Raw genomic sequence first — 21,092 nt, forward strand, 5'->3', positions numbered from 1 at the left:
CAGAACGAAGGAAAGAAAAACAAGAAAATTTGGCCGACGCAAAAGAAAATAACTCGTCCCTCTATATGGTGCGGTGTGTTCAAGAAAAATTGTACTTGAATGAACAGAAGGTTATACCAAAAGATTACGAGGGTGGTTCGGACGAACAAGACTTGTGGTATTTGGATAACGGGGAGAGCAACCATATGACGAGTAATGTATCTTTTTTCTCTGAATTAAATAAGCGTGTTGGTGGCAAAGTTAAATTTGGATATGGGTCTTATGTTGATATTTGCGAGAAAGGGTCGATATTTCTAGTCGGTAAAACGGGGGAGCAACAATTATTGACCGACATTTATTATATTCCTAGTTTACAAAGTAATATTATTAGTCTTGGGCAAGCAACAGAAAGTGGTTTTGATATTCGTATGAAAGACGGTTACTTGTTGATGTATGATGATCAAGGAAAATTGTTGATGCGGGTTGCTCGATCCAAGAATCGTCTTTATACGATTAAATTAAAGACGGGGAAACCCGTGTGTTTACAAGCCCGGATTGATAACGAGAATTGGCTTTGGCACGCGAGACCAGGACACCTAAATTTCGAGTCTATGAAACAAATGGTGAAAAAGAAAATGGTCGTTGGAATGCCAAAAGTTGATCAAGAAAATCAAATTTGTGACTCGTGCTTAGTCGGGAAGCAAACGAGGAAACCGTTTCTGAAGTCGGCGACTTTCAGAGCAACCCGAGTCTTAGAACTAATCCATGGAGATTTATGCGGGCCCATTACTCCTTGTACCATAGCCGGAAATAGGTATGTGTTCGTCTTGATTGATGATTTTTCTCGTTTCATGTGGACTTTTCTGTTGAAGGAAAAAAGTGAAGCGTTTGATATCTTCAAGCATTTTAAAGTCATGGTGGAAGCGGAAAATAGTGAGAAAATTAAGATGTTTCGAACCGATCGAGGGGGAGAATTTACTTCTCGTGATTTCAATCGGTTCTCGGAAAACGAGGGTTTTATTCGACATTTAACCGCTCCATATACACCTCAACAAGACGGTGTTGTGAAGAGGCGGAACCGCACGATATTGGATATGACTCGAAGTATATTAAAAGCCAGACAAGTTCCGAATTATATGTGGGGAGAAGCGGTGAGGCATTCGATCGACGTGATTAATAAAATTCCAACTCGAGCATTAAAAGACAAAAATCCGTATGAGATGTTAAAGCAAAAGAAACCAGATCTTAGATTTAAGTTTTTGAATGTGTTGCGTATTCAAAAATTCTTGGTGGAAATATTAAGAAATTAGACGATCGTTCGACACGTTTAGTTTATCTCGGAAGCGAGAAAGGTTCGGCGGCGTATCTTTTATACAATCCATCGACTAGAAAAATTGTTGTGAGTCGAGCGGGTGACACGGAGTTTGATGAAAAACAAGGTTGGAATTGGGGTAATAATACCGAAATAATCGACGAGCAGGATCGATCACCAGGTATGTTTTGGGTTAAATTTGGAGATGAAATTGACACCGGAGAAGGAATTGTTAATATCGAAAACATCGAGTTGAGCCCTGGGTCAAACTCTACGAGTTCAAGTGGTGACGGGGGTGAAGAAGACGATGAAGAACCGATAGTCGAAAATGCTCCAACAAGCCCGGCTGGTACAAGCAACACAGTTACACCTGAGCCTACTGTTCGGAAATCTTCTCGAGCCACGGTTACGCCGGTACGTTTTAATGTTATGTCTTGAATTCGAGTATGATTGATGAAGATATTTTATTGCTTGCTGATGGTGAACCGGTTTGTTTTGATGATGCAAAATCAAAACCGGAGTGTGTGGAAGCAATGCGTATCGAAATTGACTCGATAAATAAAAATAATACGTGGACATTGACCGAGTTACTGACAAGTGACTAGTAGGGAAGCCGTTAAGCGAGTTAAAAGATATAAATGCATTGGCTTAACCAACTCAATTTCATGGAATTAGTTGACTATGGTTACTGATGTGGTCTAAAAATATATATAATATTATATAAATATTCCTATACTTTCAAGTATTTTGAGCCATATTTTTATTGTATATACTCCTAATTGGTTCATATGTGGGTTTTTCAGTTTCTAAGAGACAATGAGCAAATTAGAGCATTTTTTTTTACTAAACATAATAAACCCAAGTTTGCATAATGTTAATAATTCATGCTTTCCAGTAATTAAAATAAATTAAAAAAAAAGAAGCTAATAATTGTAAGTTACGATAAAAATAAAAAGACAAATAAAAAAAGAAAAGAATGTAACCCAAACTTAAGTTATTTGAATTGATACGGTTTACTTATTTTTCTTATCTGGTTGGACTCGTAGACGGATGAAGCTAACATGAATTACTCTTGGGCTGTCAACTAGTTCGTGGGCCATAGGCTTTATTGTGGGCTAAAAGAACAAGAACCCTAGAAGATTATTATTATTATATAAGAAAGAAAAAGAAAAAAAAATAGATGATACGAAGGGACGGAAGAAGCAGGAGCGACAAGAAGAAAAAAAAGGTCTAAGCAGCTTGGCTGCTCAATCATTGTCAAGCCACTGCGCAAAACAAGAAACCAAAAAGAAGAAAAAAAGGCTTCTCGGTTGTTGGTGTTGATTGGAAGCTCACGACCAAGAAGAAAGTCAAATTGAAATAAAGAAAGACCAAGGCAACTACTTTCTTTTATTTTCTTATTTTTGTTTTTTTTATTATGAGCTATAATCAAAATTTTATTTTTGTTTCATATCTTTTTATGAGTAGCTAAATACTTTTAACTATCTAGGTTTTGGTTGAGCACTATGTTATATTGATGGTTTAACGAATTTTTATTTGACGTTGGTTGATTTAGTGTTATGGTAAAGTTTTTAATTATTTTGGTCATGATATATATGCGTAATTGAATCCAATTTTTGCTTTAATAATTATTCCACTTGTGTTTGATAGTCATTGGTGATTGTTAGATGCATGATAAGGTTGTCTACTTTGTGTTTTCAACTTGTTTGCTATTTATGGTCGAAAAAATCGTAGGAGTAATTATGGAGAGCGGATTAGATTTTATTATTCTATCTCTAGAAAGGCCGGGAGGCAATTTAGTGTTGTGTCATCTTTGTCTTTGTGGGTTTGGGTACTAATTGCACGGGAGTGAGTTAGCCTAGGTCCCTTTAGATTATTGTGATACAAGTCGTGTTCAAATTAATTAAAAATACCCCATTTATATTAATATATTGTATTCGAAGAGACCGGGAGGTGATTTGGATTTTGGGGTACCATAGTATTATTAGGTAAGGTGAGACCGGGAGGTGATCCAAACCTTTAACAATTGAGCTTCACATGTCATTAGAGTTCTAGAGTGTCGTTGGTGAGGCCGGGAGGCGATCTAGCATACTTTAGTGGTCTTTAGTGTCATATTTTTTTAGATATTGTTTTTCAACCAAGTCAAGTTCGTTAGCTATTAATTTAACTAGTATGATTCCATCACCTAGGTAGTCGTTTCTCACATTTGAGTAAAACCCGATTTTTATTTAAGTTTTCTTTTTAGTTTAATTTTAATTAGTTAAGTAATTTAGTTTAATTAATATTTAAAAAGAAAAAAAAAACTAAAAAATCAAAAGAAAGTCTAGGTTAGTAATCATTTAGTTTTAATAATTAGAGTTTACCCATAGTGTCCTAGGGTCGATATCCGTTCTTACTTGCTAGCTACATAACGACCGGTACATTTGCCGATTGTGTGGTTTTTTTAGGTGAATTCGGTAAAACTTGGTTAAAAATATTATACACACTTTTCACACATCAGTTACTCATATGTTTGCAGGTAGGAGGAGGTAGAGGATGAAATTACGAGAATGTGGGCGAAAACGGCGAAGAAAACGGAGTTGAAACGAGAAAGATATGAAGAAAACAAGAAAATGAGAAAAGGCACCACCGTGGCCCACGGTCAACACCGTGGACCACGGTCAACCCAGCTCCAATCAGACAGTTTTCACCGTACCGTGTCATTCTATGCACCGTGGATGGATCATGGCCCACGGTTTGGACCGTGGACCACAGTCCGACTCGTAACTGCCGATTTGGGCCACTTTTTAGGTCGTTTTTGGTTGTCTTTTGACATATCTTTCAATTGGGATGACCCTAGGGTGATTTGTGGAGTCTAAGACATTGTTTTTGGTTATTCTAATAATTAGATTGAGTGTTTGATTCTTATGATTAAGACAATTGAAGCTATGATGATCCATCAAACCATGATTGGCTAACTCCATTGGTGATCATCTTAGATGTAAGGTTTAATTGATACACTATGTTATGCTTTGATTTCTAGAATAATGACTTTGCAATGTTTTTTTAGTTGTTATGGTGTTTGATTAATTGTTTGTAAATTGTTGCTTGTGTTTGATCATGATCTAAACCATACGTTCTTGGTGCCATTGGCAATTGAGATATCATGGGAAGAATTAGGGTTAAATATTAGTCAATTGATTATCGGGTAACAACCTTGCGTTATATTAATCCAAGTACTTAGTTCCCTTTTGTCACAATCAAGTAATCAAACATGAACTATGTCTATGTGGTTATTTCTAGTAAGCATGAATATTAGTGTTGATTTAAACCTGAAATCTAAGATGACCGCTTTCTCTTAATCAGTTTACAAACCTTACTAGTTGTTTGCAAGTGTTCTATTTCATTTTGGTTAATCTCAAAACCAAACAATAAAATATGAATTTACTTTTTATGCAATTGTAGTTTAATTTCATAGTCTGTTAAAGCTACTGGTAAACACACATTCCACAAACTCTATGTGTTCGACACCCACTTACTTTTAGTTGTATTTGGTTTATTTTTGAGTGAGTCTTCGACCTCACGTCAAATTTTGGCGCCGTTGCCGGGGAGTAGTGCGCAACGTGTGTTACTTTTTTAGTTTGTGTTTAAATTGTTATTGCCAGTTTTACGCGGGTTGTGTTAGTGTTCAGGTATCTACAGGTATATGCATACGGGAAGCTCTCGGTCTTCATCACCGTTAGTTTTTGATCCTGAAATCGAACGCACATTTCGTTAGAATCGGATTCTTCAAAGGGAGAATAAGATTATTGTGTCTCCAAGCACGCAAAGCCGAACAACCGACACAACAATCATGACTTCAGCTCAATCCGTACCACCAATGCCACCACCCATTAATTCAGAAAATCCACCTCTCGTATTCCCACCATCCACTGAACCCGTTACTACTACAATTTCTACAAGTGTACCCACTTTAACCGTGTTTAGCTTTCAACCACCAGTTAACCTTCCACCCTTGACCAACTTCATGCCTATTCAAGGACACTCATCAAACTCACCACAACCATCATCTTTCCAATCTCAACAAAATCCACTTTATAATCAGCCATATACATTACCGCAAGACCCAACCATAATCCATGCTTCACCGGGTCTTAGATCGGGCCCGCATTCGTTTGGTGGGCCACGTTATGGTGATAATAATGAAGGGTATGAAGAGTTTGAAGAGGTATATTCAAGTGGGGTTGATGGGAATCAATTGAGGATTCAAGGGCAATTTGGGTATATACCCGAACAACAACCGCAACAACAAATGCAACAATGGGGTGGATCACATGTTAATCAAATACAACAACCACAACCATTGCAACAAGTCCCACAACAACCTCAATATCAACAACCAAATCTCCAACCACAATTTCAACAATATGCACAACAAAGGCCCGTGTACCGGCAAATGGGCCAACCGAGAGTGCCATTGGGGGTACCAAAAAGGCATGCAAGAGAGATGGTTAGGGGAATTGAAGCTCATTTTCGACCAGTCATCACCTATTACCCATCTCCGGTGGTTATTCCTCAAAATCAAAATGGAAAAACGTTTAAGGTTAGAACCAATGCGCTCCAAAGTTTACCAAAGTATAAGGTTCTAGCAACGGAAGAACCTTATTTTCATTTTGAGGCATATGATTCGATTTGTAACACAATCGGGGGTCAAGGTTTTTCACCGGATGAGGTCAAGTTGGTGTTGTTTCAATTTTTGTTAGAAGATAAGGCGAATAGATGGTTTTACACATTGCCTTCCGCATCAATTTATACTTGGGCTGAGATGCAACAAAGGCTCTTAGAAGAGTTTTACACGGCCCAAAAGACTAATAATGCAAGACGAAGTTTGAGAAGCTTCCAACAACAATCGGGTGAGATGTTTCATGAAGCATTTGAGTGGTTCAATATGATGATCAAGAATTGTCCTCACCATGGTATAGCTCTTTGGGAGTTGTTAAATGCTTTTCATGAGGGGTTGAATGCGGAAGATGAACGGGATTTAATGTCAATCACAAATGGTACATTTGGCACTAACTATGAGCAAGATGAGTGGGCGTTTTTGGAGCAAATGTCAGTCACATCAAAAAGAAAGGCTCAAACCGCAAGGAGAGCAAGGCCGACAATTGGAAGACTGCAAGTACATGTCGTAGAAGATGTAGGAGTACAAACCACTAATCAAAGAATATATGTTTGTATGAATTGTAATGAGTTGGGTCATGCAGCGGATGTGTGTACGGTAGGACAAGTACAAGTGGAGGAGGTGAATGCACTTCAAGGTCAAGGGGGAGGTGGTCGAAATTATAATATGAACTCAAACACTTACCACCCCGGTTTGAGAAATCATCCAAACTTTCGTTATGGAAATCTGGCTACTCAAACCAATCCGAATTTCCAAGGGAATCAAGGAAATTATGTTCCTCGCCAACAATATAACAATCAAGGTAATTTTCAAGGCGGGAACAATCAAGGCTTTCAAAGTCAATTTCAACAAACTGGAAGTGGTCAAAGTGGGTCTTCGGGTCAAAGTTCTTCAAGTGGGAATGAAGTCATGGATATGCTTAGGATGATGCAACAAAGACATGCAAAGGAGAAATCAACTTGATGAAGTGCGCATGCAAAAGGATGAAGTCCGTGACAAAGCCATTCAATCGTTGACCACTCAAATAGGTCAACTTGCAACTGATGTTGAGAATTTGAAGAAAAACAACTCGAGCTTAAAGAAGGGGGAAAACGTGCATATCAATGCGGTAAGTCTTTTACCTAATTTTGGAATTCTAGTGTTCAAGTTTATCCAACACCCCAGTTTGTTGAGGGGGTGGTGGAAGATATTAGTGATGAGATTGAAAATGTGGGTCATTATGAAACAATTTTTCAAAATAATTTTGAATTACAACCGAATGAAACATCTTTTTGTGAAAATTGTTCTTGTGATAAATGTTTAAAAAACAAATTAACCAAAATAAGGGATGAGAGGGCTGATAATAATATTATCCCTAGTAAACTTCAAGACCTCCTTTTATCAATCCAAATTGGTGAATTTAAACCAGATCGAGCACTGCTAGATCTTGGAGCTTGTGTTAGTATCATGCCCGGTAGTTTATATGGTCAGTAAGAGTTTGGTCCGCCACAAAAAGTAAACACTACCGTGGTTTTAGCGGATCAAACCCATACACTTCCCCGATGCATGATATATAATGTGATGGTACACGTGGAGGATTTCTGTTACCTAGTTGACTTTTTAGTACTTGATTATGCTAAAAATGTAACTAATACGCAACCCACAGTCATATGGGTAGACCTTTCCTCGCCACTTCACTTGCAGTAATTGATTGTGCTAAGGGGACACTGGGAATTAAACGTGGGAATTGTGATAAACGGTTATTATTATTTGAAAATACTACTGACCCTTTTATTGACAATGAAACTGAAGGCGGATTTTGTTAACAAGTGTGTATCCTTGAGCAAGGATCACACGAAAATGGAGTGTTTTGTGATTGACAGGTCAGTTGAGAAGAAAGAAGTTGAGCATCAACAGAGTGAGAAGGTGGCAGAAAAAGGTGGCCGACCAAGGAAGACAAAAGTGAGACATCCACCTAACCTAAATGATGCAAGGTGGAGGATGAGGATGTTCGGGCCCGACCCTGGTTTGCCAGAAGACTGGCAACAGTTGCTTGAAAAAGAGCGTGCTTATAACGAGAAGGCTACACGGGAGTAGGCCAGTCACCCACCTTGAATGTCATAAAAGTTTCAAAAAGGTGGTAACTGTACATTTTGTATATTTTTATTTTTGTTTTGATTATAATTTCTAGTTTGTTTGTTATTAATGGTATTTTAAGTTACCATCTTAGCAAAAACCAAGTGTGGGGAAATTCTAATGGATTTCTCTTCGACAGTATGTTGGGGACAACACGGGTTTTTCATGAATGGAAGTGGAGTTTTTAATTAGTAGAGTCTTTGTTTTTAATTTCTCAAAACCATACATTGGGGACAATGTATCCCAAGTGTGGGGATGGGGGAATTTTTAGTTCTTAAAAATTTTTCATAAAAAAAAAGAAAAAGAAAAGAGAAAAAATAAAAAATAAAAATAAAAAATTTAAAGAAAGTCGGAAAGTGGTAAGATGGCGGGGGTAAGGTTTTGGTCCCTTTTCATGGTCACAATTCCCTAAAGGTCAAGTTTGCTTAGTTGTTTTAAAAAACGAGGTTGTGTAGTATTCTAGTCAAGGTTAGCATACTTTCGGTACAATAACCTTCATAACATGTCCATATCCACTTGTTTATTGGGAAAGTGAAGAGCGCTGATGGATTGGTTATTCTCCGTTAGAACTTGTGCTATCAATGCATTTTGAGACCTTAGCTTGGCATAAGTGCAAAAGTGATAGAGGCAATTAGGTTTAAACCTCGTCTGGATGAGCATGAGTGTGGGTTTTGAGGGTTGGGCCTCATACATTTCACATATGAGCGTGGGCAATGAGAGGGGCGGGGGGTTGGTTTCCTTAGAAAACTTTATTGGACTTATTCTTTTTATTTAATCAACCCCGATGTTATGTTGCGAGACGATCCGGCTTAGTAGGTATTTCTTTGTATTTGTAATTGTTATAGTACTAATCAATAGGAAGTATTGAGTATTATGTTTACTAAAAAAATGAAAAAAAAGGGAAAAAGAAAGAAAAAAATTGAGAATCAATGTTCGAAGTATGGTGTAGTGAGTGTTGAGATGCAAGTTAGTAATGTTTATAGTTGTTTATAATATTGTTTATTTAGTTTTGATGTAATAAGCCGGATTGGATCGCCTGAGCTACTTTCAATATGCCCATTCCATACCATTACACCTAGCCCCGTTATAACCTGTTTTAAGTCCTCTTGATTTGTATTTGTGTCAAAGCATATATAGGTGGAGATTTGATGGTAGTACAAGCGTATGCGAGGAGAATTGGTTATGATTGAATACATGTGAATGATCACCAAGAAGAGAGTTAATGTGTGGAGGTGTGTTATGTGTGGGTAAAAACCGAAATCATGTAAGGTTTGACTAGAATTCTATGGTTTAAATATAATATCAAGTACACTAGTGCAAACCTATAGTAACGAGGGAATAGGGTATGACTTGGGACCTTGACTAACCCAGAATTGTTGGTATGTATGATGGTTGTAGTTTAAAAACAGTTGGTTGTTTGAAGTGTTGCTTGGGGGCAAGCAACGGTTAAGTCTGGGGATGTGACGATTGACTCGTAAGGAAGCCGTTAAGCGAGTTAAAAGATATAAATGCATTGGTTTAACCAACTCAATTTCATGGAATTAGTTGACTATGGTTACTCATATGTTTGCAGGTAGGAGGAGGTAGAGGATGAAATTACGAGAACGTGGGCGAAAACGGCGAAGAAAACGGAGTTGAAACGAGAAAGATATGAAGAAAACAAGAAAATGAGAAAAGGCTCCACCGTGGCCCACGGTCAACACCGTGGACCACGGTCAACCCAGCTCCAATCAGACAGTTTTCACCGTACCGTGTCATTCTATGCACCGTGGATGGACCGTGGACCACGGTGCGACTCGTAATTGCCGATTTTGGGCCACTTTTAGGTCGTTTTTTGTTGTCTTTTGACATATCTTTCAATTGGGATGACCCTAGGGTGATTTGTGGAGTCCAAGACATTATTTTTGGTGATTCTAATCATTAGATTGAGTGTTTGATTCTTATGATTAAGACAATTGAAGCTATGATGATCCATCAAACTATGATTGGCTAACTCCATTGGTGATCATTTTGGATGTAAGGTTTAATTGATACACTATGTTATGCTTTGATTTCTAGAATAATGACTTTGCAATGTTTGTTTAGTTGTTATGGTGTTTGATTAATTGTTTGTAAATTGTTGCTTGTGTTTGATCATGATCTAAACCATACGTTCTTGGTGCCATTGGCAATTGAGATATCATGGGAAGAATTAGGGTTAAATATTAGTCAATTGATTATCGAGTAACAACCTTGCGTTATATTAATCCCAGTACTTAGTTCCCTTTTATCACAATCAAGTAATCAAACATGAATTATGTCTATGTGGTTATTTCTAGTAAGCATGAATATTAGTGTTGATTTAAACCTGAAATCTAAGGTGACCGCTTTCTCTTAATCAGTTTACAAACCTTACTAGTTGTTTGCAAGTGTTCTATTTCATTTTAGTTAATCTCAAAACCAAACAATAAAATCTGAATTTACTTTTTTATGCAATTGTAGTTTAATTTCATAGTCTGTTAAAGCTACTGGTAAACACACATTCCACAAACTCTCTGTGTTCGACACCCACTTACTGTTATCTATTTAGTTGTATTTGGTTTATTTTTGAGTGAGTCTTCAACCTCACGTCAGTTACCACGTGCTGCAAAGGCGATTGGTTTAAAGTGGGTTTTCAAGGTTAAAAGAAACACGGACGGCTCGCTTAATAAACACATGGCGAGACTCGTGGGAAAGGGTTATGTTCAGCAACCTGGAGTCGATTTTGACGAGGTTTTCGCATCAGTGGCTAGACTCGAAACGGTTCGTTTATTATTATCTCTCGCAGCAAATGAAGGTTGGGAATTGCATTACCTTGATGTCAAATCCGCGTTCCTGCATGGCGAGTTACAAGAAGAAGTATTTGTTACTCAACCGCTTGGTTTTGTTAAAAAGGGTGAAGAGCACAAAGTATACAAATTATCCAAAGCGTTGTACGGCTTAAGGCAAGCTCCGAGGGCGTGGAATACAAAGTTGAACGGTATTTTGTTAAATATGAACACCGGTGCAAGCAAGAACAAGCAGTATACCGAAAGAAAATTGGAGCCGATCTCTTAATAGTCGGTGTGTAAGTTGACGAATTAATCATAACGGGTTCCAATTTAAACTTAATAATGGAGTTTAAGCGCGAGATGGCTTTAAATTTTGAGATGTCGGATTTGGGAAAGCTAACTTATTATCTCAAAATTGAAGTTTCACAAGGCAAGGATGGGATAAAAATCAAGCAAGAAGCGTATGCGAAGAAAATTTTAGCTGAAGCGGGAATGGAGATTTGCAATTCTGCTCGGATTCCATTGGATCCGAGTATAAAAGTTTCTAAATTTGAAGAAGATTTTGATGCTACGAGATATTGAAAGATTGTCGGGTGTCTTCGGTACCTTTTACAGACTCGTCCTGACTTGGCGTATTCGGTCGGAGTCGTAAGCCAGTACATGCAAAGCCCGAAGCAATCTCATGCAACTCTTATAAAGCAAATTCTTCGTTATATTCAAGGTACTCTCGGTTTTGGTATTTCTTACACTCGTGGGAAATATGTGTTAGCTGGTTGTAGTGATAGTAGCCATAACATTGACCAAGATGATGGCAAAAGTACTACGGGGCGCGTATTTTATCTTGGGTCTTCACCAATTACTTGGTGTTCTCAGAAGCAAGATACAGTTACACTCTCATCGTGTGAAGCAGAGTACATGGCGGCTAGCGCAGCCGCGTGTCAGGCGGTTTGGCTAAGGGAATTGATAAGTGAGTTATTCGACAAGGAAATTCCGGCAGTGGTGTTACGTATCGATAATACATCAGCGATAGCTCTCGTGAAGAATCCGGTTTTCCATGGAAGGACCAAACACATTAAGGGTATGTTTTTTAATGTGTTTGGTCCGGGGTAATGGAATACATGAGGGAATGGAATGGACGTGGTAATGGAATGGAGAAAGAAATGAAATTGATCATTACCATTCCATTGTCATGTTTGGTTACCATGCAATAATGGAATGATTAATCACTTTATTATTATTATTATTTTTATTAGTAATAATAATAAAAAATAAATAAAAATAAAAAAAATACTATTAATAATAAATGAATATTCATAATAAGTATTTTTTGGACCTCGTACTGCAACGAGATCGTTAAACTGTATATGCGTTGTGAAATGTTAACTCATCCAATTTAAAAATAAAATATATTGATAACGTAATAGTTCTAATATAATAATAGTTATATTATAATATACAAAACGATAATGATAATTATATAATGATAATATAATAACTATAATTAGAAAATAATAATAATATAATTATAATTTTATAATAGTAATAATGATTGTTGACTTTTTGACTTTTTCATTTCTTGGAGGAATGAAAAAAAAAACACCAATACCCAAAGGAATGAAAATCCTAAAAATGGAAGGAGTTTCATTCCATTTGGAATGATCCATTCCATTCATGCATGGTAACCAAACATGTTTTTTTTCATTCCTTTGGAATGACTTATTACATTCCACCTTCCATTCCTCCATAACAAACACTACCTAAATCTCGGTTTCACTACATTCGAGAATGTGTTCATCGTGAAGAAGTAAGTGTCGGGCATGTTAGTGATGTTAAGCAATGTGCCGATATCTTGACGAAGGCTCTTGGGAGAATCAAATTCAAGGAGATGCGGGAATTACTTGGAGTTGAAGACTTGTCGGTTTCGAGTTCGAAATTCCGGAGGTGATTGTTGGGAATTTCGGTTCAAGGGCGTTACTTGGCGTGCAAGGCTAAGTAAATGTAATTTAAGGAGTGGATAACTATAAACAATGAAAGATGCTCAGATTTAATTGTTAGTATAATTATCATGTCCTATTATTTAGCAATCCTAATTGTAGTCTAAACGTGATAGGTTAGATTATAAATACCCGTGCTTTGGGGTTTAGGAGATTGTAATCTGAACAATTGAGTTTTGTGAAGTTTCTCAATAACAAACGTGTTTGTGTGTTTGTGTTCAAAACCTGGTACCAATTCCATTAGTTACGACCCTGAGTTCTCGTTTTGAAGAATGTGAAGCGCCCCACCATCTGAAGGCCACTGTGGTAAAATCTCTGGCTCGCGCATAATATTTTGTTATGAACGAGACTCAAACTAACGACCTAAGTAAAGAAAGTCACAATAGTACCACTAAAGTAGTCCAGAGCATTCGTACAAGCCCTTTTGAATAAATTCTAGATAATAACTTTTTTAAATTTGTATGATTGTTACATTCTCAATACAAAAAAGTAAAGTTACTTTAAATAAAATATGTATATATCAAACAACCACTGAGATCTCTAAATTAGTTTAATACCAAATAGCTGGAAATTAAAGTTAAGAATCTTTTTTTAATTATCTATTTTTATAATTATCAAAGGTGCATTATTAGTATGAATCTATTCGTATTTCACAATTCAATATCACTCCTGTTAATTGATCAATTTTGTAAAGTTAACCGAATTAGTTTTGGATAAACAAACTTATTTGTTTAAAATAGTATAGATTTAATTTTATAATAAAATGATTTAATCACAATTGAACATTCTCGTTGATCTCTATCTTCATCTCTAAAATTTTGTGTTTTATTAATAGTGATTCAAATCCACTGTTCATCTGTATAAATATTGTGAGTTTAATTAAGAAAAGAGACAAATATTATTCAACTCCAGATTCTTAGAGTGTATATAACCCTTAGCATTTGTAGCACAACCTTAATCAAGCAAACTACTATAAAAACCCGAAAACATATCCATTGTTGGTGTATCTAATTCTTGAAAGCATGACTTGGCTAATTGCATGCAAAGGAGAATCCGGGTTCTCAGCCAAAAACACTGCTGAAGATGTTACAAAAGGAATTGATGGTCATGGTTTAACTGCCATCGTTACAGGTTTGTTTCTCTCTTCAGTTTTAATATTCAAAGTTTCTGCAATTTGTAGGTCGTTTTTCTTCGAGAATGCAACTGGGACTTTCGTTAACCGTCCATTAGAACAGAAGCCAGCATGAACTTTGAAAAGAATCTTGCTTTTGTGCTTTGTTTGATGATTTATTTATTTATTTATTTATTTTCATATATATAGGAAGCAAAACTTCACACCTATCTACCACGTTCAAAGGTTAACTTATCCTCAAAGGATGAGGAAAACCTACACGCAGGTCAGATGGTAAAGTTTAGCCATCCTACTACGTGCAAGTGACGGTCCTACCCGCACAATCACGGAAGAGGAAGCAAAACTTCACACCTATCTACCACGTTCAAAGGTTAACTTATTCTAAAACACTTGGAAAATTGCTAAATTAAACTAAAGTATGCAAGTCATACAACGTTTACAAAGCAAGGAACCCAACGAAAGTAGCGGTCTTACCCGCAAAAAGATTTATATTTCATAAGTATTCATTACAAGAATGGCCGGGTAACTACCCGCCTACAAGAAAAGAAATCTATACAAGCTAAATCTATCCTAACAGCGGGAAGGGATCTTCAGGATCAGGCTTCAGGGCCACTTCCACTTGGACCAGCCCCATCAGTAGAGCGTGGCAGTTCAAGGAAAGCTTTGAGGATAGCTAGCCCATCATCAGCAGCAGCAACTTCGTTTACCTTCTCCACCACCGGATGCGGGAAGGCGGCGTATTGATTTAGTGCTTGGTCATATATGGCTTCAGTATCAACATTGTACAAAGGGAAGTTGGATGGCGGGACGCCTTTCTCAACGAACCCTAGACCGAGCAGGAAGCCGACCTTTTCCCCATCCTCGTGAGAAGCGTTGAGGGCTGCGCTCATAGCATCATCATAAGAGGTCTCAGCAAAGACCCGATGCACAACCTACAAGAAAATATACAAGTGTCAGATGCTTTTCTATTTATAAGGAAAGCGTGAAGACATGAAGTTAGACTTACCTGAGACAACGCTTCTCGAAGAAGCCATTCCTTGGCAACCAGAGCTTCTTGGATGGCGGCTTGAGCTTGGGTACAGGCGCGTTCGGCTTCACTTTTATTAAGGTTGGCAAGCAACACTTCCTTTGCAGCAGCCTCTTCGACGCCCTTTAGCTTCCGCTCAGTGTGGTCTAGCACGCCCCTCTGGTCCAGGATCTCTTGAAGCTTCTTCGCGTCCTCCATCGCCAAGGCATCATGAGCTTGCTGGAGAGCCTCTAATTTGGCTTTAAGTTCTTCATTCTCCACGCGCAGAGGCTCAGCAACAGCTTCAGCCTTGGTGGCCCTCTCGGTTGCGTTCCTCGCAGTTTCCTTAGCCAGCCGAAGCTGTTCATTAACAGCTTGGGCAGCCTTGGAACGGGCCTCGAGTCGAGCCTGAACTTCAACCTCGAGGGCCTTGAAGGCCTTCTCCTTATCCGCAGCCGCTGCGGAAAGTTTTTGGTTCTCCTCCCGGATAGCCCGCGCCTGAGCTACTTCTTTAGCGCGAGCTGCTTTTAACTTGTCGTTTTCACGACAAAGCAGCTCGACGCGCGGCTGCATCCGGGCCAGGAGAACCCGAAGCTCATTGCTAAGCCTACCCTCCTGGTAGCTAGCCATGGCTTCCCCCAACGCACCACTGGGAGCAGCGTGACGAGCCCAGTCCACGCACTCCACAGGGGTTCGAAGGGTTGTTCCTCGGCGTATGTTCCATCGTGGAACATACACTTCATTGGAATCCGACACTGCAAAAAACACGAAGCAGTTAGGAAAAGATGATAAAGAAAATATATATATAAAATGGTCCAAAAGAACCCTACGCACCTGTAGGGTCAATTACAGGCTGATAGCCGCCGAACCCATCACCTGAACCCAAGGGAAATCCATCCAAGAGGTCAGGCAGATGGGAAGGTAGCAGAGATCGGCGAGAAGTCCCATGCGTACCTGATGGATCGGCCGTTGTTGCCGATGGCGGGGGCATGGTAGCATCCGCCGCGGTCGACGCCGCGGTATCCGCAGCAAAACTTACCGCCGGCTCGGTGAAGGATGCTGTAAAAATCGCACTCACAGCCGGCGGTGACGTCATCTCGGCTGGAACAGTCGGCTCAAAGGAGTGAGCAACTGGACCAGCGGAAGCAGGTGCAGGCGCCTGGGTCGTCGCCTCAGGTAGGCTGACCAAGCCTACCGTCATTGGCGGAGAAGTACTACTCTGCACTCCACCCTGGAATGCGTCAACATCCACGCCTGCACAAAGAAGATAAGTGGTAAAACGATATTAAACAATGAAGATAAAAGCTAAAGGAAAGTTGTACTTACGGGTTTTCTTGAGCCTAAAGGTACGGAGAGGCGGGGACGGACCCGATGGAGCCGGCCTCTTTGCGCCGGTCACCGTCGTCTTCTTGGGCTCTCCGGAGGTGACTGCCGCAACTTCCGGAGCAGTGGTCTTTTCAGCACCGGGATTCCCCGCCACCTCTTCGCTCTCAGCCTCCGAGTCAGACAGAGGCACCGGATCGGCACTGGAGGCCACCTTCTCCTTTCCCTTCCCGCCGGCAGCCTTCTTCTTCCGCACCAACGGAGGACCATCTGCGGATTCCTCATCAGAACATACGATTAGAGGAATTCCAGCAGAGGTTTCAGCATTGAGGGGTACAGGGTCGAATAGCGCCTTACCTGGCCGACGGGCGCTAAGGATCTCATGGCCTAGCGGATAGACCTCCACGAACCGATCCGCCGTTTGTTCCAGGATGAGCAACTCGCTCTCGTCCAGAGCGCGAGTACCCATCCGAGCGGGACCGTCAGTCTCCCGCGGGTTTAGGAGCGACTGCAAGTCGTTCCCCTCTGAAATAAACAAGAAAGAAGTTAGAAGAAATTCATAATCAACAAAAGGGAAAAAGGCATACCGTAAGGAACAGAGTTCGAACCGTATTCGAGGACGATCGGAATCTTGCGCGCATCAGCCTCCTTCCACACCCGGCTCATCCCCAACATCACCATCCCGGACTCCGCAAACCGGTAAACCGGAGATTGGACCCGAGATATCTTAGAGAACCATTCCGCCTCCTGGTAGCTGGAGGCGTGAAGGCTTGGGAGCGCTTGCCCATTCTTGAATTTCATGGCAATGGGGATGGCGCGAGCGGATATAAAGAAGAACTCCCGCTTCCACGCGCGAAGACTGCGCTCGGTCGCACAAATCTTCAAACCCTTGATTCGGGTCGTCAGGATATACCACCCCTGGATGCACCTCCAAGTATAGAAGGTCATCAGGCGGTCAACATAGGGCTCAACGCCCAGTATCCGGCACACCCACTCGAAATGGCGAATCTTGGCGATCGCCATGGGGTGCAACTCGGTCAAATGAACACCATGCCTCTCCAGGACACGGTAAACAAACTTTGTCAATGGGAACCTAAGATTCCCATAGACAAAGAATGCTGCATAAACCCCGATCTTGCCTCTGGGGGCATCGTACACGGTCTGATGGGGTTCAGGAAACTCAGGCTCGAGAGGATCGAGCATGAACTTCCTGATAACATACCGGTACAGATCGCCGGGCAGAGCACACTGGCACTCGCCAGCAGTACTCTTGTCATCGGCTGTAGACTCGAGATCACGTGAAGACATCTTGCAGAAAGAAGAAGACGATTTCGGGAGAATGCTTGCCTGAAAAGGGGAGTATTCGCCGGAAATCGCTTAAAAGATGAAGAGAAGAATGAAAGTGTGGATTACAAAGAACCCTCTCCCCCTTTATATACTAATCGCAATTAATGCGATGAAATTAATGCGGAAGAGAGAGAAAACGAAGGTGCAATGAAACTATGACACGTGGCAAAAAGCAAGCTGGCAACAGCTGTTGACAGGACGCGTACCATTAATTTCGCGGCCACGCGCCTGAAATATCGCGCCCACGCGCCTGTAAAAGCGTCTGGAATGACCATGTACTGTCACGTCACCATAACTTCCTGCACGATCTGACAGTCAGAAGAAACCGTCGCACGACGTTTCAGAGTTTTGGACTGTTCTTCTTTCCACCAACTCTTCGAATTTCAAAATTCAAAATTCAAAAAGATCAAAAAGTAGGCGGGAAAATACCCCTTACCTTGGCGAACAAGTAACCGTAAGACGGCTGCGGGTACAGTGTTAAGGCAAAACCCTTCACATACCTAGCACTCGCAGGGAATTGAAGCCAAGTAAACCTTGGCGAACAAGTAACCGTAAGACGGCTGCGGGTACAGTGTTGAGGCAAAACCCTTCACATACCTAGCACCCGCAGGGAATTGAAGCCAAGTAAACCTTGGCGAACAAGTAACCGTAAGACGGCTGCGGGTACAGTGTTAAGGCAAAACCCTTCACATACCTAGCACTCGCAGGGAATTGAAGCCAAGTAAACCTTGGCGAACAAGTAACCGTAAGACGGCTGCGGGTACAGTGTTGAGGCAAAACCCTTCACATACCTAGCACCCGCAGGGAATTGAAGCCAAGTAAACCTTGGCGAACAAGTAACCGTAAGACGGCTGCGGGTACAGTGTTAAGGCAAAACCCTTCACATACCTAGCACTCGCAGGGAATTGAAGCCAAGTAAACCTTGGCGAACAAGTAACCGTAAGACGGCTGCGGGTACAGTGTTGAGGTAAAACCCTTCACATACCTAGCACCCGCAGGGAATTGAAGCCAAGAAAACCTTGGCGAACAAGTAACCGTAAGACGGCTGCGGGTACAGTGTTAAGGCAAAACCCTTCACATACCTAGCACCCGCAGGGAATTGAAGCCAAGTATTCCTCGGCAACCAAGTAACTATAAGACGGGTGCGGGTACAGTGTAAAGGCAAAACCCTTCACATACCTAGCACCCGCAGGGAATTGACGCCAGGAATAACTTGGAAGTAAAGTAACCGTAAGACGAGCGCAGGTAGTGTTAAGGCAAAACCCTTCACATACCTAGCACTCCGCTGGGAATTGAAACCAAGAAGGATCTTCTGGGCAATGCTTGCGTAAACGGAAATAACATCCCCGCATAGCGGGAACGTCGAGAACTACGTTGTTTGAAGCTCCAGGATGGAATTGGTGGTTTTAACATAATTGATCACTATGTTCAAAACTACCAAAACCTCACGGAGAATCCACACAAGTGGGACTCAACGCTCCTGACTTGCGAGGAGGTTACAGACCTGCCCGCATCATACCCAAAGACCAAGCAGGAAACTCGGGAATTTCTGCAAGTGACAAGGACTTCCGCGGGAGGAATCCCCATGGAAAACCTTAAAAAACCCCTTTTCAAAAACCCTTTGTTTAAGTCCAAAAGTTCACCTCACTTTATTAAACACGCATGAGAAGAACATTGGACTGGGGGGACTTGAAGAGGTAGGTCCCAGCAGAGCCCAGTTGGACCCGCAAGACTCACCTTGAACAGGGACGTCTGCGCAGAAACCAACTGGATCCGCAGGACCAACCATGCTCAGAGACGTGACGTCCTTACGCGCAGTACGCAAGCTGGTCCCACAGGAAATGCCTCCCGATGGTGAAGGACTCCGCCTGTCCCCGCAGCCTCGGTACAAGCCATCAGGGAAGGCCACCCGCGCAGCAAGGCTACACGCACAAGGCACTTAGCTCTCAATCACTCAGTGTCACCTGAAGGAATGAGCGAAGCCGGGAGCTATCCCGCACAAGGGCGGGAGGGGGAATACTCTCGCCCAAATAATCCAGTCCGTACGATACAGGAAGATCTTCTATACTGTACCTGACGAGGTATGGGAAAAAGATCTGACTAAAGATACGACAGCTTACTGACACAGTATGGCGAGCAGCATGCTCCTGTACTGTGTCACTATTAGCCGCTGCCTACTCACCAACTACTGCCATACCACGTGCGTAGCCGGCAGTTGGTGGAAAAGGAATAGTACACAGCAGGCCTGGTCACTATCAGCCGCTGCCTACCCACCAACTACCAGCAGGGCACGTGCGTAGGCCACTGTTGGTGGAACAGGAACACTGTTGCAGCCGGCCACACCTCCTTGGAAACCTACCTTCGGCTATAAATACCCCAAATGGTATGACCATCATATCTTATCTTGTATTATCATATTATACCTGATATCTGCTCTAGCAATCTCTTAATATACACTTATATTTAAAGAGCAATCTAGTCTGATTCTCACGCCGGAGGGTGGTCACAAGGAGGAACCCCCCCTTCTCAGTGACAAGCTCACGGTGTCTGTTTTGCAGGTTATCAGAAGAACCATCTTCTCAGGGTCTAACCCCTCGTGGGAAACATCTATCTAACCCCCAGGTTACCAGTAACCTGCCCGAGGTCCGGTTAGTGTTTCTTCAGAAACTGAAACCTTTAACTCCAAAACACAAAGAGGGTTCCTCTTAACATAGATTTGGCAAGGCATACAATTAGATCAAAGTTGAAAATCATATAAAAAGCATATATTAAAACAAGGGTTTTGTAGATAAGAATAACATACCTGAGATACCAGCAGTACAGTATACAAGTGCAAAGATCATGCCCCCAAAGGCCCAAGCAATGCCTTGAATACCAACAGTACCACATTTGGTTGGAGACTTGACCACACCCATGACAGTCAAGACAGTGATGTACAAGAACAAGAAAGTGGCAATGAACTCAGCAATCCCAGCTCTATAAAAAGACCATGAAGACAACTCTCCAGGCTCAAACAAAGGTGCTGGTGGTGGCTCTTTGTAATCTTTGTCAGTTTGAGCTGATGTGCCAATGGGTTGTCTCTCAGAGAACTTGTTGGCTCCAAGCCTAACATCTTCTTCCTTACCCTCCATTGTTTGCTACCTTTCTCTCTCTAAGCTTAGGCACAAAGTAGTGAGGTTGTGATGAGAAGTGGAGGGAGTTTTAAGTGGTTTTATAGGTGAGAAGTCATCATTTTAGCTTCTAAAAATAACTTTGGGTTTGGTGGGTTTGGTAAAAGAATTGATATCTAGATCAAGGTTTGCATATCAAAGGTAACATTTAATATGTTTATTAAAAGAAAATAAATTGTTTGCATATCAAAGAAAATATGTTTGTTACAAAAGTTGTATATTTTTGTGAAATAAATTGTTTAGTTTATAGAAACTTTATTTTTCT

At 40.9% G+C, this 21,092-nt stretch overlaps 1 protein-coding gene and 1 pseudogene across 1 annotated transcript; one reads left to right on the forward strand and one right to left on the reverse strand.

Moving 5' to 3' along the window:
- The first annotated feature begins 11,515 nt into the window (after window positions 1-11,515).
- On the forward strand, window positions 11,516-11,965 carry LOC143570884 (secreted RxLR effector protein 161-like). Its single transcript, XM_077056412.1, has one exon. It carries the CDS (start codon window positions 11,516-11,518, stop codon window positions 11,963-11,965), a length of 450 nt encoding a protein of 149 aa, XP_076912527.1.
- Window positions 11,966-20,317: 8,352 nt separating this feature from the next.
- On the reverse strand, window positions 20,318-20,788 carry LOC143570886 (aquaporin PIP1-2 pseudogene; annotated as a pseudogene).
- Window positions 20,789-21,092: the final 304 nt, after the last annotated feature.

The sequence above is a fragment of the Bidens hawaiensis genome, unplaced genomic scaffold (genome assembly GCF_021521415.1).
Source record: "Bidens hawaiensis isolate Kalapana, Puna unplaced genomic scaffold, B.hawaiensis_p1.1 tig00025169_1, whole genome shotgun sequence".
Classification (NCBI taxonomy): Eukaryota; Viridiplantae; Streptophyta; class Magnoliopsida; order Asterales; family Asteraceae; genus Bidens; species Bidens hawaiensis.